Consider the following 26,199-nt stretch of genomic DNA (forward strand, 5'->3'; position numbering starts at 1 on the left):
AAAAAAAAAAAAAAAAAAAAAAAAAAAAAAAAAAAAACTCTTTCCAATGTAAAGAGAGACCAAGCTATTTATCTCTAGTGTACGAGCTAACGGGACACCCATGAAGTCAACACTCATCAAGAGTTCAAGGACGATATCATTCTCAGGTTCAGGCAGCAATCTCATATACCTTCGGTTGTGCTTCAAAACTTTCTTAGTCGACATATCGCCTACTTTTACTTTGATTACATTTAATTTCATAATTTTATAAACATTGCCCCATTTGGTCATATATTATAATTTTCATTAAATTAATATAAATGTTTAGAATACTTGATCTGGTAATTTTACAATATTATTAATATCTCCTTTTGATTAAAAATAATTCATAAATGATATAATAAATAATAATTTGATAGATTTTAATTGAAATTACTTTTTATTTTCAATGTTATATCGTATATTAAAAGAAAAAATGTCAAATAGACCTCTGAATTTTATTTGAAGAATCAATTAGGTCCCTAAACTTTTAAAAGTTACAACTTACAATTAAATATATCAGCTCATGATTTTCGTGCATTCAAGTCTAGGACTCGGTTAATTTTTTTATAAAGCGGATAATATCCTATGGAGACACTAAACATGACAAAAATTTGCACTAAGGTTGATTTTTTTGTGGGATCTATATTTCTGGAGAAAACAAAGACAAATCTCACCTGGTACGCATTTCAGCACGCCTAATGGGTGCATGCATCCTCTCACCGCGTTAATAATGCTTTTTTTTTTTTTTACAACACTATTTTCTTCTCTTTATTTTTTTTTTCTTTTTTCACCTCCTTTTCTTCTCCCTATTTTCTTCCTATGTGGCGTGAAAAAACCTGACAAAATCCGTAACGGTTAGTGATGCTCTAATAATGCATTGTGGAAAAAAAATGTATATAGTAATGTTAAATTGTGGGACTAAGCTAAAAGTGGGATTGCTCACAATTTTTTGATGTGCACACAAAAAGTTGTTGCCATACAAAGTTTTCTCCTTTATATATGTGTGTTTAAAATGAGGTCCATCCCAAAGTACCAATCTTAGGAATTGAATTATATATACTCCGATCCAATCCATGCATCAACAAAAATTCTTCTTTCTACTTATCATTCATCTCCTCACTCTTCCAACCTCGTAACTACCTTAACAAAGCCACCTAACAACACACCCCTCTTCTCTCTCTCACTAATTGTGCATAGGCATAGGCTTATAAGCCAGCCCAGAAAAATGACTGCAGCTGGCAACACCAAAAACACTACCACAACAAAACATCTCACCAAGACATACTTAGATGTTCTGGGGATTTGTTGCACGTCCGAGGTTCCTATGATAGAGAAGATCCTTAAGCCTCTCGACGGAGTAAAAGAGGTTTCTGTCATCGTCCCCTCCAAGACTGTCATTGTTGTCCATGACTCTCTCCTCATCTCAGACCACCAGATTGGTAAGAGATTGATCCATTAATCAAAATGTTTTTTTTTTTTTTGAATTCTATTGATTCTAGTACATATGGGAAAGTCACTGCATATGTTATCTAAGTACAAGGTGTTTTAATTTACTACTTTTTTTTCTTTCATTTTTGTATCTTCTGTGCTTTTTTGGACTACCTGGCTGGCTAGATATTATGCATGAAAGAGGATAGATTCTGTCATTTCTTAGGCCTTTGCCGGCATATATATTCTTTTAAATTTATGTTGATCACCATATATGATATATATATATATATATATATATATATATATATATATATATATAAATATAAAATATATAAGTGTGGAATTTAACTATCACTTTATACTTTTAGGCGGCTTTTGATTCACGCATTCAAATCAAATGCTATATAATTTTAATGGGTTTAAGAGAAAGAAGTTTTTTTTTTTTTTGATAGTAAATAAAGATTGCAATCAAAATACATATACACTCACACACACACATATAGTATTCCGTCCTTTAAAAGTAAGGACACTAAGGGGTTTTATGATTTTTAAAGAATTTGAATCTAATAGTAGGATATCAAAAAGTAAGAGTGTCCATGAGTACCAAGTGGGTTGTTTTTTAACAAATGGGAGGTATAGTTTTTTGGTGGATTTTTCTCTTGCAAAATCAAAATTTTTATGGGGTCTACTGAATGTTTAGATGAGAGAAGGAAACAAAATAATCTGGGTGGTTTCGCGTGTGGCAGACGGAGGTACCTAGCTGGGCGCATTATGGTTTGCGTTTCTACTTTATATGTTACTTTGATATGGTGAGTGTGATTGTGTGAACTTAAAAAAAGGGAAAGATAAGGGAGAAAAGTATTTAAAGAAAAAGAAAAAGATAACTGAATTGGGGTAGAAGGGAATGGAACAAAGGAAACGGTTCCGTCCATCGATAAGACTCGTCACTCATGGGAGCCGTGTGATTAAAATAGTAACGATTAAATTAGAATAATAAGTATAAGGGTGATATATTGTTCTCATTAGACTTTTCCTTCTTTAATTAAAATTTTTAAAAAAAATTAAAATATTAGCGATGAATCGTTTTCATGGTTATTTTATAAAGCAAGAAAATTTTAGATGAATTGCTTTGAATAGGAAATTTTCCTTCAAGTAGAATCCTAGTTAGGTTGGTTGAATAAAGTTAAAATTTGCAATTTGCAATTTGCAAGGGAAAGGAACCTTGGAATGAAGCCAGAATTAGGCACAATTTTTCACAAAAAAAAAAAAGGAATTAGGCACAATTCATCAATGATACGGAGTATATGATCTAAACTTTATAAAAACAACAATATCGTGAATTCCATTTTGATACTTTGATTCTTTTTTTCTTTTTTTTTTTTCCTTTTCCTACGAGATTATTGCATCTACCTAATTAATATAATTTTAATTTTATCATATCTTATTTTATAATATTTAGATTACAAAATAGCAAAATCTTCGAGGATAAAATCTCCTAGCAAAAAGAAAAAAGTCAGTAGTTTAAATATTTTTTAAATCAATGCACCACCTTTAACATGACATATCTAGTTAGGACGTTAGGTATATATATTTTTTAGGACGAATTCCAGTTTTAATCTCTTCGATTATTAATTTTTTTCATATATTTTTAGTTAAAAGAATCAAAATTCTATTAAAAATGAAATATCTTTAGTCCTCTAGACAGCTAAAGGTGGTCTATTTTCAATAATCATTGATATAATTTAGGGGAAATCACAATTTTGGTTTCTGGTCCCCCAATGTTTCTCAACTGTTAGTCTCTAGTTTTCAATTTCAGCTAACTTGATCCTCGAATTGTTTAAAATTTTGTCAATTAAACCATTCGAGAATCAAATTGATAAAATTTTAAAAATAGGGAAATCATCACTGTGGTCCCTCGGAAAGGTTTAATTGATGAAATTTTAAATAATTTGAAGATCAAATTAATTGAAATTGAAAAAGTAGAGACTACCTTGACAATTGGGAAACAATCGAGTGATATTTTATTTATTTATTTTTTAAAAAAGTTGATTTTTATAAAAATAAAATAAAATAAAATAAAAGTTGCCATTGTGCATTTCTAACGTAGCTAAAAAGTAGCTTTATTTATGGGGATAACATGATCCACATGTTCTTGGCGGGTACATATTATTAGTGATTGATGATTTGTGAACCAACGACATGAGTATATGTATATATATCTGGCTTGAAAGCAATTTTGGTGCCATACTAATTATTAATTTACTTTTTTAAAAACAAATTAATCATGCCCTTGGTGCGTTGTTTTGAAATTCCGTTACGTTGAAAGCTTCTCCCTTTTTTAATCAATTATTTTTTCCTATATATTACATTGTCATTATTACCTATTTTGCTCACATATTTGACTCCATGTATTTTAATATTTTATATCCATAGCTTATTACAAAAGAAAAGTCTATTTACCCACATATTCTTGTTACTGTGAATTTGTCAATCTTATCACAAGTTATTAATCAAATAAAGTTATATTAGAGAATAAAATTTACGTGAGAGTTGCATATTGGCTTTCTTGATTTGAGTCGGTCAGCTATAGGTAATTGAGGCTGATTTTATCTCTTTGTAGTTATTTATCAGCTAGGATCACAAAATAGTATTTACTCCGTAGACATTTTAGAATAGAGGCTACGAGTTTTACTTAAAAAGTAATAAATTTACGTGCGAAATATTTTGTGCATCTTTTATTAACTTTTGAAAAGTGCAACGTGTTTTCCAAATAACCTTTCGTAAACATTAATTACCTATGAGTTGACAAATTTATAATAAATTGACCAAATAAACCCATCATACGGGATAATAATAATAATAATAATAATAATAATAATAATAATAATAATAATAATAATTATTATTATTATTATTATTATTATTATTATTATTATTATTATTATTATTATTTTGTAAATATTCATTTACACATAAGATAGAAGGGATTATGTAACAAATTTCAAACTTTAGTTAGAGCATACTCATGACACCTTGAAGGCTTTGTAGCTTGACAAAAAAAAAAATCAAACTTTGAAGCGTACAAATTACAAAAATATTAATTTTTTCCTTTGTTTCATCTTTATAGGTAATTATAACTATGAACTTTGTTCTAATTAATTAGGTTTTAGATAATAAATCATTTGATTTTGTTGGAAAGTTGTAATTATTCACATAAGGCTCAGTTTGAAAACCAGAAAAATGAGTCATTTTCTGAAAAATAAGTTCATTTGCAATGTTTGTTTACATTCTATAAATTATTTTTGTGTATTTGGTTCATTTTCTAAAAAATGATTAGAATTGTATAATTATATATTTTAATTATTTAATTTAGAATATTAAATTATTTATAATATTATTAAAAATAATATTATAGAAAATAAAATTTAAATTAGAAACAACACCACCCTCTGGTTTCTGGCGAAACCAGAGGATGGTGCATTGCTTTAGTTTCTGCCAGCGAAAACTAGAGCAGATGGAAACCAGAGCAATGCTTTGGTTTCCACCGAAAACCTTGTATTATGGGGTGATAGCCTGATGGGTGTTGCTTCCATCTTGCTTACTCCTGTGTTGAAGTCATTTTCCGACAAAATGGGGTAATTTTTCCTAGTCAATGTAAATCATTTTCCATTGATTGGATTTTCTAAGCGCGGCCAAATACGAGAAATGAATCTGAAAAATAATTTTTGAAAATCATTTTTTGGGTTTTCAAACACACCCTTAAAGGAAAATATTGGAATATACTAGTTTATTCTTAAAGGATCATATTTGTTATGAATAAATATATTGTGAGACTATATAAAGGATCATATTCTTAAAGGATCATATTTGAACTATCGCACGAGTAACATACTAGTTTATTCTTAAAGGATCATATTTATTATGAATAAATATATCATAATAAGGTGAAAACAAGTATTTTCCAAAATTAGTTCAAATGACTATTACATTTTATATAATTGCAATCATTATTGTATGGAGCATAAATAAAAAGTACATTATTTGAGTACATAAAATAGATTATTTGAGTACAAAACAATACACAACTAATGTACTTTTAGTATATTAAAAATGTAACTTGTATTTAAAAAAAAAAGTACATTATTTTGTATAATATACATTTAATACACAAATAATATATTTTTAATATATTAAAAATGTACTTTTTATGGTCCACGCGACACTGTATAGACCATGTCCAAATAATAATTTCCCATATAATTGTCACTTTCACTCTAATATATTGTGTTACGTTACTGTTGGATAGTAACAAGCAACAAAATCGAGTCTCCAACTCAGGAATGTCATGTGAATATAAAAATCCTTCTCTCTACCCATTATCTCCAATAAAAATATTTTAAAAATTTAATACAAATATTAAAATATAATAAAATATTCTTTTCCACTGTTAGGCACTTAGGCTATTAATGGGTGGGGAGGCAAATCATAATTAAATGTTTCAATCGGTTTAAGTGAGTAAAATCTTCTTTTCGAAAATTACATTTTTGTCATCCAGTTATATACATGTGTTATAGACTTAACCTCTAAATTATATTTGCAATCATCATCTTTAACCTCTAAGTTATGTGAAAAGTGTCAATTCTTGTCCCAACAAGACTAAATCAGCCACATTTTTTGTCATTTAGTTATACATGCGTTACAGACTTAACCTCAGAATTATATATGCAATCATCTTTAACGTCTAAGTCATACGCAGAGTGTCAATTTTAGTCCCAGTCCCAGCAAGAACTAAATCAGCCACGTCATTAAGTGACATATTGATGGCAGAAATAATCTCTGGAGACTAAAATCACCCGCCCACGCATAACTTAGGAGATATAAATTATATATGTGTGTGAGTGTGTGGGGATGATTATTATTTATAGAAGAGATATAAATTGTTAGTTAGTTAGTGATGTGAATGGGCATAATAATGCAGTGAGGGCATTAAACAAAGCAAGGTTGGAGGCAAGTGTAAGAGTGAATGGTGGGAAGCAACAGAGGATAAAGTGGCCAAGCCCCTTTGCCATTTGCTGTGGAATTTTGCTGCTTTTCTCCTTCCTAAAGTACATTTATGAGCCGCTCAAATGGCTTGCTGTTGTGTCTGCTGTGGTGGGTGCAATTCCAATCACTCTGAAGGCTTTCGCCTCACTTCGGAATCTCAATATTGATATCAACATTCTCATGCTAATTGCAGGTACCAATCCCACTTTTTTTTTTTTTTTTTTTGGGTTTCAATTTTAAAATCGCATATTCTTACTTATATAAATATACATTTAAATTTTAGACTTGCATTCAAATAAAAACTTTCAAATATTAATACTGATGATAAGTAAAAGAGTGCACTTCTAGAGAGTATGTGTAATGTGGTGATTTTATTATTTATTAGAGTATTGCTTGGTTGGGAAATAGAAACTAGGGATATATATATATATATATATATATATATATATATATATATATATATATATATGGTAAATGGGTCAATTAGACCTTAAATTTTTAAATTTGCAATTAAACACATCAACATATTTAATTTGGTGCAATAAAGTCCAAAAATTGGTTAGTGACCTATGATAGCAGGTCACTATGGTTTCGACAACCCTCCGACACTATTTTCAACAATAAATTAACCAGCAACAGATGCCAATCGCCGATCACCATAGAAGAATCCGGAGAAGGCGACCATTTCTCTGTTCTTCTATGGCGACTGGCAATCGGCGCCAGTTGATTTGTGGTCGGAAATAGTGCCAGAGTGTCACCGGAACCCTAGTGACCTGGTATCACAGGTCTCTAATTGATTTTTGGACTTCATTGCACCAGAATAAATGTTGATGGGTTTAATTGCAACTTTAAAAAGTTTAAGGACCTAATTAACTTTTTAGGTAAATTTCAATGACCTATTTGAGCATTTTTCTTATATATAATAGTAGAGTTTTAGAAGAAACTAATTAATTTTCCCCTGCCAAAGATTTTGTGGTCAAGCGGCATCTGGTGTACACTCCCATGTGGAAGGGAGTGGGTTCGAGCCTCAGTAATACTACATTGTAACCGAGTCAGTAGAACTCAAAAAAAAATTAATTTTCCCCTTTTAACTAATTGATATAATTAAAATAATAATAATAATATAGTAATAAAAATGAACCAATACTGATAATGCTGCAATAAATATGGCTATAAAAGCAAAATTGAAAATGAAGCAGGTCTATCAAGCTTTAGGTCCTTGGGGCAAAAGTTTCAGCATTCTAGTGATCATATTAAATTACATGTTTTGAACTTATTATAGGCATGTGCTTCTCTAAGTTATGTCAAAGGAAAATGTTGTGTACCTCACTAGATGATAAATAATTTTTTTCTTAAATAAAAGAGTATTTAATATTTTTTTTATAGACACAAGACACGCTACTATGGTAAAAGGGAGATAATAAATGGCACATCTTATAGAAATAGGATACATTTGATAGCGTAAGAATGAATTTGTTAAAAAATCAAACATATACTCCATTGTAATAGAGTTAGTAGTATTCAAAAAAAAAAAAACATATGCTACTTATTTTGAGTTGTTTATGTACAAGGTTATGCTAGAGACTCCTACAATTGTTAGTTCTTTCGATCTATGACCTTCCGTTTGGAAAGGCCACCATCGATGCCATCAAATCACAACATCATTGACAAAAACAATTGTCACGTCACTTTTTGATGTGTCATCTTTTTTTATTATATACATACAGTATTTATTAATTTAAAGTGGCATGGGCTGTCAATTGACTAGTAATCTAAGAAAATAAATAATTTTTCATTTTTTAATTTAAGAGTCATAATTGTAGAGGTGTGAAGCATTTTTCATTCATAAATCATCTTTATTATAAATTAATTAGATTATAGATAAGATAACACAATATTTAATACAAATCTTTTATTGCAAGTAGCATTACCCATTTACCCTAAACATTGCTCTTGCCTCATTTGCTTTGTCATATATCACTTTGGAAAATAGCAATTATATATTTTGTTACCTAATTAAAGCAAAGTTGTTTCCTAATACTTACATACATGCCATACCAGATAGCTTAACATAGAACACTTGTAAATTTTCAATAACATTATTAATTTTCCTATTGGTTGGTCTTTTTTATTTTTTTGGTTAAAATTAATTTTGGGTTAACCACATGATGACAAAATCATTTTTGTAAAGGATTGAAAGTGGCTGGCCGGCTTTAATTCTTTGGTGAATTGAAGGAAAAGAAAAAGGCATTACGATGAGTCATATATGACCCACCTCAACCCTCCCAATTCTCTTTAATTTGGAGTGTGAAGTCATATAGCAACTTAGCCAATTGTGCTTCTTTACTTTTCCAACTTTTTCAAAAGTTATTCATTTTCGAAGTAACAAATTAAAATCAAATTGTTAGAAGTGATATTATATTTATTCTTGATCAATATATAATAAAATTGTTATCTTATATGTCACGTTGTAGTTGTCTTGTTATTTGATTAGATAAGTCTATTAATTAACAAATATTCGCCAAAGACCTTGTGGTTAAACGATATAACTGTGGCACTCTTAAAATGTCACAAATTTGGCATTTACAATACAATATTGTAATTGAGTAAACATTACTCAAAAAAATTTGACAAATATCCTATGTGCAATGAGATTTTTATGGTTAATAAAGTTTTTCAATCATGTTCTCAATTGTCAAGTCTCAGCCATGTTAGGCCTATTTCCAAAACAAAAGAGCTTGAGTCATTGACTTTAAAGAAAGTTATTTCTATTCTCAAAAGTACAAATTTTTCAGATTCTATTTAATGTTGCAAGTACAAGAGTGATTTGTAAATCTAACGTTATCATTTTTTATTTTTTTTTTGAAAAAACGTTATCATTAATTGCATATAAAATATGAAAGTTAATTGCATTTAAGGTTTACGTTTTAAGTTTTTATGAATTAGTATTTTTTTTTTCTATTTGGCTTAAGGTTCACTTTTTTTTTTTTTTTACTATTTAGTTGTTTAATATTTTTTTTTTACTTTGAATTTAGTTTTCTAGATTATCAACAGATGCACTATGTAATTTTACTTAGTTGCACTCTATAATGTTAAAAGTTGCACTTTATAGTGTTATTACTCACACATTTAAGTTCAAATTATTTATAACAATGTGAACCGAATGTTTCTTTATAATTATTTATGATCCATTAGATCTTTTCAAATGGACATATATAACTAATGATAACATTGGCAGTTGGATTCTTGAGTCAAAATAGTTGTAAATATGTAACTTTTGTGTTTAAAATATTAAGGTCCTGTTTGGTAAATGGCGGTTGGCTGATTGGGTTGGCTGTTTGGGTTAGAAGGTATGATTTGTTGATAATATTAGCTGATTCTTGAAAGTTGTTTGATAAATTAGCTGTTAGCTGATAGTTTTTTGGTATAATTTTTTTCTCAAAAAGCTAATTGAAAAGGCTGCTTTGAGTAGCCTTTTGAATTTTAGAATTTTGAAGTTACAAAAAGCTTATTAACCAAACAACTAATAGTGGTCAAATAAGCCAAAATTGGCTGATAGGCTGATTATTTACCAAACAGGGCCTAAGTTGTATCAATTAAAAATAATGGCAATTAAAATTTGATAAGAAAAGTAGAGATGTAAGAAGTAACAATTGATATATTCAACATTGGAAATTGGAAATTGGAAAAGGGATAATAAAGCAGCAAAAGTATAGCATCTACTACTTTGCCAGGCCATCCAATTTCCCTCCCTCCAATAATGCAAATGAGTACGTAGCATCTTTGTTCCACCATTATATGTTTTTTGTAGATCAGACTTGCAGTCAATTCAATCAAATTAAAGCTTAAAGCTTTTATAGTCTCTTATTATTTCATCAATCTGTACGTACGAGTTACCTGTTTGGAATTAACGTAACGTACAGTTGAAGGGTGTGACAAAAATCTGATATAATGTTGTTTTAAAAATCATCCAGTTGTAGGATCTCTTATTCTACGTGATTACTGGGAAGCTGCGACCATTGTGTTCTTATTCACCATTTCAGAATGGCTCCAGTCCACTGCCACTCACCAGGTTACAACTTTAATAAATTTGTGTATATATGTTAAGGAAGGAAATTAACTTGTAAAATTTATTAATTTCATTCATCTAGCCTAGCCTGGTATCAAATATAATATAGATAACTGTTGGGCAGAGGTCTGTAATGGCCAAGTCCAACTAGGAGATTGTTGGACGGAGGCTGGTAAAGGTCCAAGCCCAGCACCACAGGGATTGTTGGACGGATGCCTGTAAAAGGCCAATCAAGTTCAGCACCCTAGCTCTCGAAAATGTATGGCAGTATAAAGAAATAAAGTTATGCATTTGCTACTGACTATAATTTTTGGCGTAGCGGTAAATGTTTGATCCTAACAATAACCCATCGTGCCCTAAAACCATAATCTTCAATATATATATATATAGGCAAAGGATGTTATGTCATCACTGGTGAATGTAGTCCCTCAAAAGGCGTTGCTAGCTGAAACTGGGGAACAAGTGAATGCTAATGAGGTGAAGTTGAACAGCATTGTTGCAGTTAAGGCTGGTGAAGTGATACCCATTGATGGGATTGTTGTGGATGGGGAATGCGAAGTGGATGAGAAAACACTCACTGGGGAATCATTTCCTGTTACAAAGCAAAAACACTCTACAGTTTGGGCTGCCACAATAAATCTCAATGGTACCTAATTCTTCATAACATTTTCTTCTTTCACTCTTTAATTTTAGTAAGTTTTGAAGTTAATCAATTTCTATTGTTCCATCTTGAATCAGGGTACATTAACATCAAGACTACGGCCGTGGCTAAAGATTGTGTGGTGGCTAGAATGGCAAAGCTCGTAGAAGAAGCACAGACCAATAAATCTAAAACCCAAAGATACATAGATCAGATAGCCAAGTATTACACACCAGGTAGGTGTGCTAGTGGCCTAGCTCTAATATTACTTTTTAAGATGAAATGCTTAGAGCAACCTCAGTGGTAGGTTTTTTTAGGAGTTTTTGATTAGGCAGATCAAAAACCAAGTGGGACCCACATTTCTGACCAAAAGTCACATTTACTGCAAGACCTCAATTTTTCTCTCACCTCACCCTCTCTCCTCCACCCCACTCACCTTTTCTCAAAAACAGGTCCAACATCCACTAATGTTGATAGCCTTACCATTATGTCAAAAACTATAACTCACAACAAATGCCCAATTTTATTTCCTTATATACTGCCACCACATTTTCGAGAGACGAAGTGCTGAATTTGGCCCTTTACTGGCCTCTGCCCAATCATTCCCTAACCACAAATTGCTGGACTTACCTTTATCAGACTCTACCCAACAAATAGGATATTATAAATCTAATATTTTACTTTCTTTTCTTTTCTTTCTTTCACTGCTAACTTGTTATATGCATGCAGCTGTGGTGGCTATTTGTATTGCTTTAGCAATACTTCCTTCTGTACTCAAACTCCACAACAGAAATCAATGGTACCACTTGGCTTTGGTTGCCTTGGTAAGTGCATGTCCATGTGCACTTGTGTTATCCACACCTGTTGCCATGTATTGTGCACTTTCAAAAGCCGCCACATCCGGCCTTCTGTTTAAAGGCACAGACTACCTGGAAACTCTTGCTAAAGTAAGGATCATGGCTTTTGACAAAACAGGGACCCTCACAAGGGGACAATTTTCAGTCACCCAATTCAACACTTTTCTGCAACATGTTGACCACAACACACTACTCTATTGGTGAGTGTGTGACACTACTACAACTTTACTTTAACTTACCTTTCAAATTATATATATCTAGGGTTGGATTCTGGTGCGAATAAGGTTTTAGGTGCAGATGCACCATCAAGAAAGTATAAATGCACCGTAAAACATTTTCAAATGCACCGACACTACCTGATTATCAACCTTTGATATGACGCGTTAAACATTTCTAAATGCATCGAAATTGACAATCAATGAGAATCAGGCCAAGCATTTCTAAATTGCACCGTCAAGCGTTTCCAAATGCACCGAAGTTGATAATCAATGAGAATCAGGTAGTGCACAGTGCATTTGGAAATGCTTTACAGTGCATTGATAATTAATTGACAGTGCATCGGCACATTCGCACCTGAAGCCTTGTCCGCACCTGATCCCACTCCACTTGTGCTATATATGTACAAATATATATACTGAGTAATTCTAATTTATTAACAATAATTTCGAGAAACTAATGTCTCCAATGCTTTTTCAGGGTATCCAGCATTGAGGGTAAGTCCAGCCATCCAATGGCTACTGCTCTAACTGATTATGCATATTTACATTCAGTTACACCCAAGCCTGAGAGGGTGGAGCAGTTTCAGAATTTTCCTGGGGAAGGAATATATGGAAGAATAGATGGGATGGAGATATTTATAGGAAACAAGAAAATCTCTTCAAGAGCACAATGCACTACAGGTGAAAATTAAGAAACTACTAACCTTAATTTTCATTCTAGCTGCAAACAAAAACATATTTGACTAATATTATTTACTCTGATCAGTTCCAGAGTTGGATGGTGATGGGTATGAAGGGAAATCCATTAGCTACATCTTTTTGGGATCATCTCCAGCTGGGATCTTTAGTCTAGCTGATGTTTGCCGAACAGGGGCAAAGGAAGCACTGGGAGAGCTGAAGTTAATGGGCATCAAAACCATAATGCTTACTGGAGACTGCTATGCAGCTGCTGTCCATGTACAAGATCAGGTAAACTATACCTTGTCTTTCCCTTTCACTTTGAGAGATTGTTTATGTTAGGATTCACCACTGATCACTACGCAAAAAGTTATCACCATATTTTCGAGAAGCAGGGTGCTAGAATTGGCCCTTCACTGGCCTCTGTTATGCCAAAAGCTATGATTAGCAGTGAAGACGCAACTTTATTTCCTTATATACTGCCAGAGGCAGAGTGCTGGACTTGGCCCTTTAGGCCTCCAAACAACAATCCCTAGTCACATGGTGTTGGACTTGATCCTTCACTAGGCTTCCACCCAACAATCCCTAGTCACCTGGTGCTGGACTTGGCCATTCACCGGCCAATCCCTAGCCATCTAGTGTTGGACTTGACAGTTCAGTCCTCCACTCAACAATCTCCTAGGCCTTAATCACTTGGTGCTGGACTTGGCCCTTCACGGGCCTTCAATCCACCCAACAATTTTTGTGTTTTCCCATCCCAAAACATGAACATTATTTATAATAAAAACATGTACAGCTTTGAACATGCATGTGTACTAATGAAAGCCAAATATGATTCTATCAGTTAGGTGGTGCTTTGGAGGCATTTCATGCAGAACTCCTCCCAGAGGGCAAGGCAAAGCTGATCAAAGAATTCAAAAAGGAAGGGGCAACAGCCATGACAGGGGACGGTCTGAACGATGCCCCTGCATTAGCCACAGCAGATGTTGGGCTGTCAATGGGTGTTTCTGGCTCAGCCCTGGCCATGGAAACAGGCCATGTCATCCTCACATCCAATGACCTTGGAAGGATACCAAAAGCCATCAAACTTGCAAGAAGGGTCCGAAGGAAAATCATTGAAAATGTGATTGTTTCAATCACAATCAAGGCTGCAATTCTGGCAGTGGCCATATCAGGCCACCCCTTTGTCTGGGCAGCAGTGTTTGCAGATGTTGGGTCTTGCTTGATTGTCATCTTCAACAGCTTGCTCCTTCTTCGAGGACAACGAGCACCGCATTCACACTCACACACACATCATAAACATGGACACAAGTGTTGTAGTAGTAGTAGTACTAAATCATCTTCTTCTTCTGTTGTTTCACAACATACCCACCAACACCACTGCAAATCCTCTCATACAGAGTCACAACAGTGCCCAGAATCCACTGACAAGAAGGGGTGTCATTCTGAAGATAATCCCCACTCACAAATGGTTGCCATGGGCACTCAAGATATAGAATCAGGTAGGGATCATGGTCATGACTGCTCAAACCATCATCAACATGAGCATGACAAACATCATCATCAGCAGCAGCAGCAGCAGCATTCAAACCATCATGAACATGAGCATGATGAACATCATCATCATCATCATCATCATCATGTTAAGGGAGTAGAAAAGAGGGAGATTGGGGGCTGTTGCAAGAGTTTTAGGAGCGAATGCTGTGGCAAAAGTAGTCATCACCATGGATCCAACTTTGGAGGAATCTTACCAGAAATAGTTGTTGAATGAATGAAATGAAAGCTCAGCTCAGCTCAGCTCATTTTCTAATAAAAATGTTTGTTGGTTACCTTCAAGTATATTAGTAGCTGAGCGAGCAGCTAATTTTGTATGGAACTTAATTGCTCATTAGAAATAGAAAAGTTGCTTCAACTCCGATCCTCCTATCAATGTGTTTTTGCTCCACTCCTGCTGTCTTACGTTTGTTGGACTACTACTAGGTTTTAAAGATTGGCAGATCAGATACCACACAAACAACAACTAGGACATAAAAACCGTAACACAATGCTACTTGCCTCCTTTTTTCTTTTTTTTTTTCTTTTCTTTTACAAAAATGTGTCACAAATTACATACCTTGATATGATTAATTAATATTAGGATAAAAAAAAAAAAAAGTCAACTATATATAGAATATAAATGATTGTGACAATTATCATTTAATTTGTCACAACAAGATTTAGTGATGCTTTGGAGCTAAAGATCAGAGTTATCGACACTAAGTGGTTTTCTCAAATTAAGGTTAGAAAAGTTGCATAGCTTGACAATGATTTATAAATTAAGCTTGCCCCTCCGGTTGTAAATAGGAGTGACAATTTCAATACGCCCCACGGATATCAATTCAAATCCATCTTGTCCGGGACACCACCTGACCCACCATGTATACATGTTGCAAATTATTATGTGGACTACGAACCACAACACTACATAGTTGTGATGGTCCGCACAATAATGATTGGTATACATGTATAGTAAAATAAGTATTAGTATATAGTTAATTATAAAAGTTTCTAGAACTTTTACTAACTTTTTACTATTTTAATTTAGTTCTAAATTAATAAGTTTATTTTTTAAAAAATTTAACAATTTAGTTATTATATTTGAATATTTCTATTATTTTATGTTTTAATATAACTAGTGAATTTTATTATGGCAAAAAATTGTGTGAGACCATCTCACGAATTCTTGTTCATGAAACGGGTCGGGTCAAGATAAAATGTATGTAATACTTATACTAGCAAATGTAATACTAAATCAATACTAAAATGTTTATTACTTGGAAAAATGTAATACTTTAATTTTGAAGAAAAATGTATACATTTACATTTTGATGTAAAAGTAATACATTTTTCATCAAAAGTATTATATTTTTATTTATAAGTGCAACACTACTTATAAATTCAAACTAATTTATAAGGTATAACATAAACTTAATATTTTCCTCCGCTCATATGTAATAATAACCTACAAATTATATACAAAAGATATATCTCATTAGGAAATGCGACAAGCTCAATCGAGAGGTGTTGACGTACCATGATTTACATCCTTCCAAATGCTTTATTGGATCCGGAGTGTGAGAGGCCCTTGGGGTTAGGAATTCAATTTTTTGGGAGAAGAATAGATTATAACGAAATCAAAACACAGCTACACTCATGTTCACGTACGTAAGCACATAATTGAGCAAATGTTATATACAAGTTGGGAACAAAATATTTTTGTTTCATGTTACTCCATTATCATACTTGCCTGGATACCACAACAAGTTGCCGTCCTAGCTCAGTGGTAGAGCGCGTGGCTTTTAACCACGTGGTCGTGGGTTCGATCCCCACGGACGGCGTTTTTGCTTTAAGCCCCCCAATTCCCCCGCCGGCGGCCCAAACTCAAAATATTGTTTCAAAGACCATCAACATTACCTCCATGGTATAATTTGTAAAAGCCCAAAGCCCAAAATTATCCTCACAAAAAGCCCAATCTCAAAATATTACTTCAAAAGCCGGCTATGCAATGTGTCTTTAATAGTCCAAACTCACTTTTTTTTTCTTTTCTTAATTTGAGCCAATTAGTTATGTCCTTCTTAATTTGAGCCAATTAGTTATGGCCTTCTTAATTTGAGCTAGTCAATTATGGACAATCTAGAATGGTCACAAGACATGTTTACTTCTTTGTAGTCACAAGCTGGGCATGCTTCACCCAAAGCACACTTTTGAATGGATAAGTTTTACAACACACTTTTGAGCGGGTAAGTTTTACAACACACTTTCAGATAGCAGCGATGAGCTTTCTAAAAAATCAAAACAACAATGAAAATTGATAGGTGCTTAATTGTACTACTTTTATTGGCCATTAATTGGTCAATTTTGGCATAGAAGTGCTTTAATTGTGCTTGAAGTGACCAATTATGTGATAAAGTGTGTGGGGTGAGTTAATTAAGAGTATTATTTTGTTTTCACGGTAAAATAGGAAAATTTAAGAACGATGGGGTTTCTAAAAAATCAAAACAACAATGAAAATTGATAGGTGCTTAATTGTACTATTTTTATTGGCCATTAATTGGTCAATTTTGGCATAGAAGTGCTTTAATTGTACTTAAAGTGACCAATTATGTAATAAAGTGCGCGTGATGAGTTAATTAAAAAAAGTAAAAATAGAATAGAAGCTAATCGACGACTACGCAAAGGCGTCACGCACATGAACCTGCTTGTGAGGGAAACATCTATAAGGCATCCTCTGCTACCACAAGCAGCATCACAATGTGATAAGGGTTCGTGAGGTGAACTTCTGCGAGGGGTGTTCTGCTTTCACGATAGGTCATCACGATGTGAAGTGGCTCGCAACGCACATGTTTCTGTGAGTTGATCAAGCCCGTCATGAGGCTTGTCACGACGTGACATGCATGCCTTGTGACACAGCGTATAGTATTTCAAAAGTTTAAATAGGAGAAGTCAAATTTTATTTGGGCGCGTTTAGAGAACCTTTGCACTATAGTTAGTTACTTTCCCTTGGACAATTCAACTTCCATACTTTTTTTTTTTTGAAAACTTCAACTTTCATACTTAGTCTACTGTACTCTCAATTCCTTAGAACCCTAGAATTCAATTCTTTACAAGTTCTAGTTAGATTCAAGTTCATTTACATTTTGGAAGCAAGGATGGAAGACTTGGCCGGATTTACAATTTCATCTCCTAATAGACAAGTCAATTTCAATTTCATTCTATTGCACTTTTGATGCTATTTTGATTTCCTACTTTTTGATTGCTATGAATTACTCTTTTGATCTTGAATCTATTGTCATTTCTAGCATAATCATGTGTGAGTAATTCTCTTATGAGGGAGATAGGGATGTAGTCATGTAGATTAGGTTCATGGAGATATGACCTTGAATTGGTTGAGTAAAGGATATGAAACTCGGATTTGATATGTCAATTAACATGACTAAGTTCTAGTTAGGAAGTGAATATTACGTAATACAGACTCAAAGGTTAATTCACCTTACTTCATGTTTGAAAAAAGCGTAGTATGGGATCAGATGTCAAGAACAATGTGTTTGATGAATGACTCTTACACACTCATTAATTCATGAGAATATTCTTTTAAGTGTACTAGAGTGTGGAATGATCTTGAGAAAAGCTTCCTCCCAATTAAACAACATTCGTAATCAAGCCAAAAGACTCCTCTTATTTTTAGTTCGGTTCAAATTCCTATTCATTTCATTTTCTAAGCTTTCACACACTGCCGAACTGGTTGCGCATCAACACTAAAATTCTCCATTCTCAGGCCTCCGCTCTGAGTTTTTTCCTCCCTTGTGGTGCCCCATCCCTCCACATTTGGACATTTCACCAAACTTTATCTCCTTACCGATAAACATGCTGAATAAAATTAAATTTGATGTATTCAACAAGTCAACAATCTAAATTAAAAACCAAAAATATCATATCATCATTCTATAGTTGAAGAGGCAAATTAAAAATAGAACTGACTACATACACATCCCTAAATTAATTAAATGTGTTTCTCTAAACTATATATTCATCCAATGAAATCTTGTTTTAAATTATTTTATTTTATTTGTGATAAGTACTAGTACTTTTAATATTCATTAGTTTGTCTGTGGTGGCGTAATTTAATCCCTCCCAGTTTGTCTGTGGTGGCGTAGTTCCATTTCTTCCGGCCATCTATCTCTCTCTCTCTCTCTGTGAGGTATAGAGGGATCAGAGAAAGGGAATTGAAGGCATAGATAAAGAAATACTACGTATATATAATGGTGACAGGTAATAGAATTGCAGGAAACAATAATCTGACAAAGACGAGCCACTTTGATGCTTTGGGAATTTGCTGTTCGTCTGAGGCTTCACTGATAGAGAAGATTGTGAAGCCTCTGGAGGGAGTGGTAGAGGTTTCAGTCGTCATCCCAACCAAAACCGTTGTCGTCGTCCATCATTCTCTCATCATCTCTGAGCAACAGATTGGTATTATTTATTAGTTGTTGCTTTTTGTTTCATTTTACGTGTCTGATTAACCAGCTTGATTGAAGTTATTTTTAATTCAATTTTTCATAATGTTAAATTTAGTATTAATATATAAAATTTATGAGTTAATGTCATATGTGGCCATCTAAGTATAGTGATTTTGCTATGCTTAGTTTAAATAAAACTTTGAATTAAGTAATCATCCACGGTCCTTCAATTTTAAAATTTTAATCAGCTGTGGTTCTTTAAAAAATAATGTAAGGGCAAAGTCGTTCTTTAATTTTAAAAGGACCACGACGGGTTAAATTTTAAAAGTTGAAAGACAACATCCAATTAGTTAAAATTTGATAATTGAAATATCATAGGTGATTAACTTAAAAGTTTAGAACTAAACATAACAAAATCATTATATTCGGAGGATCCCAGATGACATTAACTCTAAAATTTATATATTTGAAAATTAAATTACATTAAAAGTACTATTAAACACAACAAATCAAATTTAAAAATAATTTAAAAATACTAAAATGATTTGTTTTATTAATAAATAGTAAACATGGCAAGTAAAATAAGACAGATAAAGTACTACGTATTTCATATCTATTATTATTGTATTATTATATTGACTGATGGAGTTTACACGTAATATAATAAGAAACACTCTTCTCACCCCTCCTAAATTTCTCGATGACATGGCTTCTAATTATTGGGTACAGTGCCATGAATTGACTGTTCCACTAATTTGAAGAAAAACAATAAAGGAAAAATTTTTAGGGGTGAATAACATTACTCATATAATAATCCTATTTTTATTGGTGATTGATGAGCAGAGAGGGCAATAAATAGAGGAGGGTTTGAGGCAAGCGTGAGAGTGAATGGAGTGAAGAATAATAATGCAGAAAAGTGGCCAAGTCCCCATTCAATATGCTGTGGAGTTTTACTATTGCTCTCATTGCTAACATATGTTTATGAACCCTTCAAATGGCTGGCGGTTGGAGCTGCCGCAGTGGGCAGCATACCCATCTTCCTAAGGGCCCTCAAAGCTCTGCTCAATCTAACTCTTGATATAAACACTCTTATGTTTATTGCAGGTAGGTACATACCGACTTTTAATTTTTAGTTGAGGCAGTCTCACATATCCTTATTCGTAAGACGTGTTTGATCAAGATAGAAATATGATACTTATGCTGAAAAATATAATACTTTTAAATCAAAAATTAAAAGTATGTATATTACACTTTTTTTTTATAACTTTATAAGTAACAAACACTTTATTCCTAGTTAGTATTATTTTTTCAGTATAAGTATTACATTTTCATCTTGACCCGACTTGCGTCACAGATAAGAATCTGTTAGACAGTCTCACACAAGATTTATTACATTTTCTCGTATAAGTAATAAATATTTTATTCCTGATTTAGTAGTACATTTACTAGTATAAGTATTACATTTCATCTTGAACCGACCTGTTTAAGGGATAAGGATCCGTAAGACGGTCTCACACAAATAGACCCTCAAATTTTACCTGAAAAATCAATTAGGTACCTAAACTTTTTAAAGTTTATTAAACACATTAACATTTTATTTTGAAGCAATAAAATCCAAAAACAGGTTAGTGACTTGTGATAGCAGGTCACTTGAAATCTGGCATCATTTCTGACCAAAACATCGATCGCCGGTGACGAGTCGACGACATTTGCAGTCGCCTCTCTCCGTGGGCAGGCGACCAGTTTTGGTCACCTCCTCCGGGGAGAGAGGCGGCCGCAAATGTCACCAGCGATCGATTTTTTGGTCGGAAATGATGTCGAATTTCAAATGACATGCTATCACAGGTCACTAACTGATTTTTGGACTTTATTACTCCAAAATAAAATGTTAATGGGTTGAATTGCAGCTTTAAAAAGTTTAGGTACGTAATTGACTTTTCAGGTAAAGTTTGAGAACCCTTTTCTCTAAGTTTTATTACAATCATCATTCACTCAATGAACCCTACTTATTAAATTTTCATGGATTCACTTAACAATAGTTTGCAATTGTTGGGTTTTGTCGAGTTGGCTAAACAAATCTATACAACTTTCTGAGTTTTAAAGACTCACTCAATAAACTGTTACAAGTATTCAAAACTATGACTCCTTAATTAGCCAAGTATACCAATGAAACTCTTGTTCTAATCAAGATTACTAAAAAATAAATAAATAAAAATAAATAAATAAAATCAAGATTACTACAATATAACATCAATGAAGAGTTTTCTCACTTCTTATAATAATAAAAAAGAATATGGGAAATGGAGTAGTAAAACCAAGAATAATAAAGGCTCATGATTCAAGAACAAAGTGTATAGGCTTTGGTAGCATTGTCCCATTCTCAACTCTCATTAGTTCAAATAATTTCAAGGCTCATCTGTTCACCATATTCTTCAACAATCTAATTAACAACAATGGATTTTTATTGTTTTTTTTTTTAAATGTATCCAGTTATCGGATCAATTGCTCTACAAGACTACTGGGAAGCTGCTACAATTGCTTTCCTTTTCACCATTGCAGAATGGCTAGAATCCAGGGCAACTCACCAGGTGAATAAAAAAGTGATCAATTAGAGGTGAAAAAAAAAAGTGATCAATTAGATACTTTTTCCATTATGGATAATGTAGTTGTAATCCAAAAGGTCACTCAACTGGGATATAATACAAGTGAAAGACTAAATCCAATCAAAGTCACTCAATTAGGCTATAATGCACATGGGCCAAATCACACTAAAAGACTGAATCCAATCAATTAGCTGGTCTAACACATGGTTTTATAAACTTATATGTTCCCTCTTATTTTTTTTCAATGTGGGACTCTTAACAATGGTGATTACTTAAAATATTTGTGGTCTTGTAGGCTGTGGCTGTTCTTTCATCACTGGTTGATGTTGTCCCTCAAAGAGCTGTGTTAGCTGAAACTGGTGAAGAGCTAAATGCTGATAAAGTAGAATTGAACACCCTTCTTTCTGTCAAGACTGGAGAAATGGTACCAATTGATGGAATTGTTGTTGAAGGGGAATGCGAAGTAGATGAAAAAACTTTGACTGGTGAACCCTTTCCTGTTGCAAAGCAGAAGGACTCAACCGTTTGGGCTGGCACAATCAATCTTAATGGTAACTTAATTGGAATCTCCTTCATCCTTTGCTTCCTTAGTTTTAGTTGGTGCTTTCAACTTCTTACTAGCAAAACCAGCTTGGTTGGCGTGGGTGGCCATGAAGTCGTGAACTCGAAGAGCCTCTTGTATAGAAAAACCAATAAAGCTAGCACTTTGCCCCTTAATTGGGCCGACTCGTTTGATTATGGTACGGACTTAAAAGTCCCTCCTATAGTTAGGACCGGCTCAGGACACCTTGTGGTCTAACTAAAAAACATGCCTCCTATAGTTAACTTCTTGATGACAATCAACTTAGGACACCTCGTGGTCTAACAAAAAAACGTGCCTCCTATAGTTAACTTCTTGTTGACAGTTTTTGATCATATTTCTTCAGGGTACATCAACATCAAGACTACTGCTGTAGCAAAGGATTGTGTTGTGGCTAGAATGGCAAAGCTTGTAGAAGATGCCCAAAACAATAAATCTAAAACCCAAAGATACATAGACAAGATTGCCAAGTACTACACACCAGGTTAGCACAGGTTGGCTATTGTTATACGTTGGAAATTGTTAAGGGAATTAAGAAAAAGAAGATAAATGACAGCAGAAAGTAGACAATATAATGCCATATATGTTTCTTTTCCCATCTTTTTTGTCCTAAGAAATGTTGTAAAAATCGGCCTAGGCGGCTGCCTAGGCGCTAAGCACCCCTAGGCCGAGAGGATTTCATCCGTAAGTGCCTTTTAGTCGGCCAACTTGGCCGAGTGTTTTTTTTCAGGTTTAAGACGACTACACATTATTATTGTTATTTTACTTAGCCGTCTAAGCACCCTAGGCGCCGGGCGCTCTTAACCGCCCGACTAGCGCCTAGCACCTTCTGCAACCTTGGTTCTAAGTAAGGTTTTATAAGTTCCATGACAGTCAATGTGCCACCTTCATTGTAAGAAAAATCCCAAAAACATTGAAATATGTTAACTTGTTGTACATTGCAGTTATAGTGGTTATTTCAGCTTCTCTGGCAATAGTTCCTGCTTCACTCAGACTTGACAATCGAAACGAATGGTACCGCTTGGCTTTGGTTACCTTGGTGACTGCCTGTCCTTGTGCACTTGTTCTATCTACTCCCATTGCCATGTTCTGTGCACTTTCGAAGGCGGCGACTTTAGGTCTTTTGTTTAAAGGGGCAGAATACCTTGAAACTCTTGCTAAGATAAAGGTCATGGCTTTTGACAAAACAGGGACAGTAACAAGGGGCCAATTTACAGTCACACACTTCAAGACTCTTATGGATGGTTTAAGCCACAATACATTGCTTTACTGGTAATAATGCCCTCAACTTAATTGGTGAAAAAAGAGATGAAAACTTTTTTTTCAGGAAAGTATTAAATTCCATAATGGTTTTTTCAGGGTTTCAAGCATTGAGAGTAAGTCTAGTCATCCAATGGCTACTGCTGTGATAGACTATGCATATTCTCATTCAGTTGAGCCCATGGGAGAGAGTGTGGAGGGATTTCAGAATTTTCCTGGAGAGGGAATTTATGGAAGAATAGATGGGAGGGAAATCTACATAGGAAACAAGAAAATATCTTCAAGAGCAGGATGCACTACAGGTGAGAGGAAGCTTTACCTTTTCTGCAAGCATAGATTACAATATGAGCACAGTCAAGACAATATATGACTAGAAATCTAGAATAAATCATTTAGTTTTCAAGTTAGGCGCCTAGTTGGCCGGTTGACTAAAAGCCGTCTAGGGCTGAAATCGCCTAGGCCTAGGAGCGCCTAGGTAACCTCCTAGGCCGAATTTTATAACACTAGTTGCGCTTTTGGTGTGAGCTATAGTTTTTGGCGTAGTGGAAAGCAATTGATCCTAATAAGTGGTATCAAAGCCAGATCACGGGTTTAAGCCCCAACAAAAAAGCTGATGGAGGAAATAAAGTTGTGCTTTCACTGTAAGCTATAACTTCTGGTGTAGTCGTAAGCTCTTGATTCTAACATGTTTTATACCTATGAACTTAGTTCCAGAGCTTTGTGATGACACTATAGAAGGCAAGTCCATGAGTTATGTGTTTCTGGGGTCATCTCCTGCTGGATGCTTTAGCCTGTCTGATGTTTGCCGAGGAGGTGTACAAGAAGCACTTGAAGAGCTAAACTCAATGGGCATCCAAACTGTAATGCTCACAGGAGACTGCTACACAGCTGCAAATCATGCACAAGATCAAGTAAGCATCCAGAAATTAAACCTTCTAAATATGGTTAATGTTATATATGATGCAGATTTAAGTCATTATTATTTCACAATATGTGCAGTTAGGTGGTGCATTTGAGGCTTTTCATGCAGAACTCCTCCCGGAAGAAAAGGCGAGATACATCAGAGGCTTTCAGAAAGAAGCAGCAACAGCGATGATAGGGGACGGTGTGAATGATGCTCCTGCATTAGCCACAGCTGATATTGGCATCTCGATGGGTGTTTCTGGATCCGCGCTTGCCATGGAAACAGGCCATATCATCCTCATGACCAACGACGTTGGAAGGATACCGATGGCCGTTCAACTTGCAAGACGGGTTGGAAGGAAAATCGTTGAGAACATGATTTTGTCTGTCACTATGAAGGCTGCTGTATTGGCATTGGCTGTTGCAGGTTATCCTCTCGTCTGGGCTGCCGTGGTTTCTGATGTTGGATCCTGCTTGATTGTAATCTTTAACAGTATGCTACTTCTTCAAGGATCAAGATCAACCATATCTGGACCTCAAAACTCCTGCAAATCATCTCATTCTTGCCAGCAGCCCTGCTGCCCTAGTACAGAAAATTTGCAAAACACATGTAAGTCTTGAATCTTCTGCTTATATAGGATAGGAACACCCTCAAATTAAAGATGTCAATCTTGTCATCCTTCCCCGCCATCACATTTTCAAGAGGCAAGGTGCTGGATTTGCCCCTTCACCGGCTCCGCCCAAGCCACTAATTGCTAGACTTGGCCCTTTACTAGTTTTAACTGCACGGTTTTTGCTGTTGTTGGGACTCGAACTGGCTCTAATACCACTTGTTAGGATCAAGTGCTTATTACTACGCCAAAAACTATAACTAGTAGCAAAAGGCACAACTTTATTTCCTGACAGCCATCACATTTTCGAGAGGCAGGGTGTTAGACTTGACCCTTTACCGGCCTCTACCCAACACTTATGGATGTGACCATGTAGGCACAGCCTCAAATTAAAGATGTCAATCTTGTTATCCTCACTACTCAACTTATGGGTGTGGCCATGTAGGTGACAGCATTTGTGAAAGCACTTCAGATTTGGAAGAGCCATTGTTGACATCACAGAATCATTGCCATGCCAACCATTCCACAAATCACTGCAACAGCCTTAACAAAGATGATAAAGGAACAAAACCATGTTGCAAATCTCAACGAATCGATCAGGCGTGCAGTCCAGAATTTACTACAGGTAATGTGGAGTGTGCTGCTATTGATGCATCATGCAAGGCGCGACAAGTTGGTTGTTGCCAGAGCTTTAGGAAAGAATGTTGTTCTAAAAGCAGTCAATTTGGAGGATGCTTATCAGAAATTCTTATTGAATAAATAAAAATAATTTGTGATTTTTAGAGCTACAAAATAAAAAGATGTGAAATTGTTGAACTTGAGTTTACAACCTGAAACTGGTAAACATGGTTATTTAGGAGTATTGCAATGTAATGACTGTATATATGTTATTGATTGTACTGGTACTCAGAAATGAAAATATTTTCCATTGGTTTGCCATCATTGGGCTTGGGAAATGGGAATTCAAAATTGTTTATATATCAACCTTTTCTTTTCTTGTAAAGCCTGAAGGAAAAAGAAAAAGTCAAGAGGTAAAATTCAGCATGGAGAGGGACATTGTGAGTTTGTCATTGGTCAAACCAAATTTTTCTTCTTTGTTTATTTTCTTTAGTATTTTTTTCTTAATTTTAAATTTGACTTTTTGGGTTTAATAGTACTTTTAACGCAGTTTCTAAATATATAAATTTTGTATACTAATACTAAACTTAATGTTATGAAAAATTAGATTAAAAATAACTTTAGTCAAACCTCATTAACCAAACCAGACACATAAAATAGGACAGAGGGAGGAT

The 26,199-nt window shown here is 34.1% G+C and overlaps 2 protein-coding genes and 1 non-coding gene across 5 annotated transcripts; all 3 read left to right on the forward strand.

Annotated features, from left to right (window-relative positions):
- Positions 1-1,044: 1,044 nt before the first annotated feature.
- LOC116013619 (putative inactive cadmium/zinc-transporting ATPase HMA3) lies at positions 1,045-14,883 on the forward strand. 2 transcript variants are annotated; one of them, XM_031253469.1, is made up of 9 exons: positions 1,045-1,460; positions 6,431-6,688; positions 10,470-10,567; positions 10,955-11,210; positions 11,303-11,440; positions 11,934-12,261; positions 12,758-12,960; positions 13,052-13,248; positions 13,802-14,883. In XM_031253469.1, exons 1-9 carry the CDS (start codon positions 1,247-1,249, stop codon positions 14,726-14,728), a joined length of 2,619 nt encoding a protein of 872 aa, XP_031109329.1. In that variant the 5' UTR covers positions 1,045-1,246; the 3' UTR covers positions 14,729-14,883. The 2 variants fall into 2 exon arrangements, with proteins under 2 accessions (XP_031109329.1, XP_031109328.1); XM_031253468.1 differs by having other exon boundaries at positions 1,046-1,460; positions 13,046-13,248.
- Positions 14,884-16,262: 1,379 nt separating this feature from the next.
- Positions 16,263-16,334, forward strand: TRNAK-UUU. The gene has a single exon. It is a non-coding gene; the product is annotated as a tRNA-Lys (tRNA).
- A 2,226-nt stretch (positions 16,335-18,560) lies between these two features.
- LOC116013757 (putative inactive cadmium/zinc-transporting ATPase HMA3) lies at positions 18,561-25,846 on the forward strand. 2 transcript variants are annotated; one of them, XM_031253672.1, is made up of 10 exons: positions 18,561-18,963; positions 19,794-20,054; positions 21,441-21,538; positions 21,849-22,104; positions 22,480-22,617; positions 23,078-23,405; positions 23,493-23,695; positions 24,108-24,304; positions 24,393-24,906; positions 25,353-25,846. In XM_031253672.1, the coding sequence occupies exons 1-10, from the start codon at positions 18,756-18,758 to the stop codon at positions 25,664-25,666; spliced, it is 2,517 nt and encodes an 838-aa protein (XP_031109532.1). In that variant the 5' UTR covers positions 18,561-18,755; the 3' UTR covers positions 25,667-25,846. The 2 variants fall into 2 exon arrangements, with proteins under 2 accessions (XP_031109532.1, XP_031109531.1); XM_031253671.1 differs by having other exon boundaries at positions 18,564-18,963; positions 24,102-24,304.
- The last annotated feature ends 353 nt before the right edge of the window (positions 25,847-26,199 follow it).

This window comes from Ipomoea triloba, chromosome 3 (genome assembly GCF_003576645.1).
Source record: "Ipomoea triloba cultivar NCNSP0323 chromosome 3, ASM357664v1".
Lineage (NCBI taxonomy): Eukaryota > Viridiplantae > Streptophyta > Magnoliopsida > Solanales > Convolvulaceae > Ipomoea > Ipomoea triloba.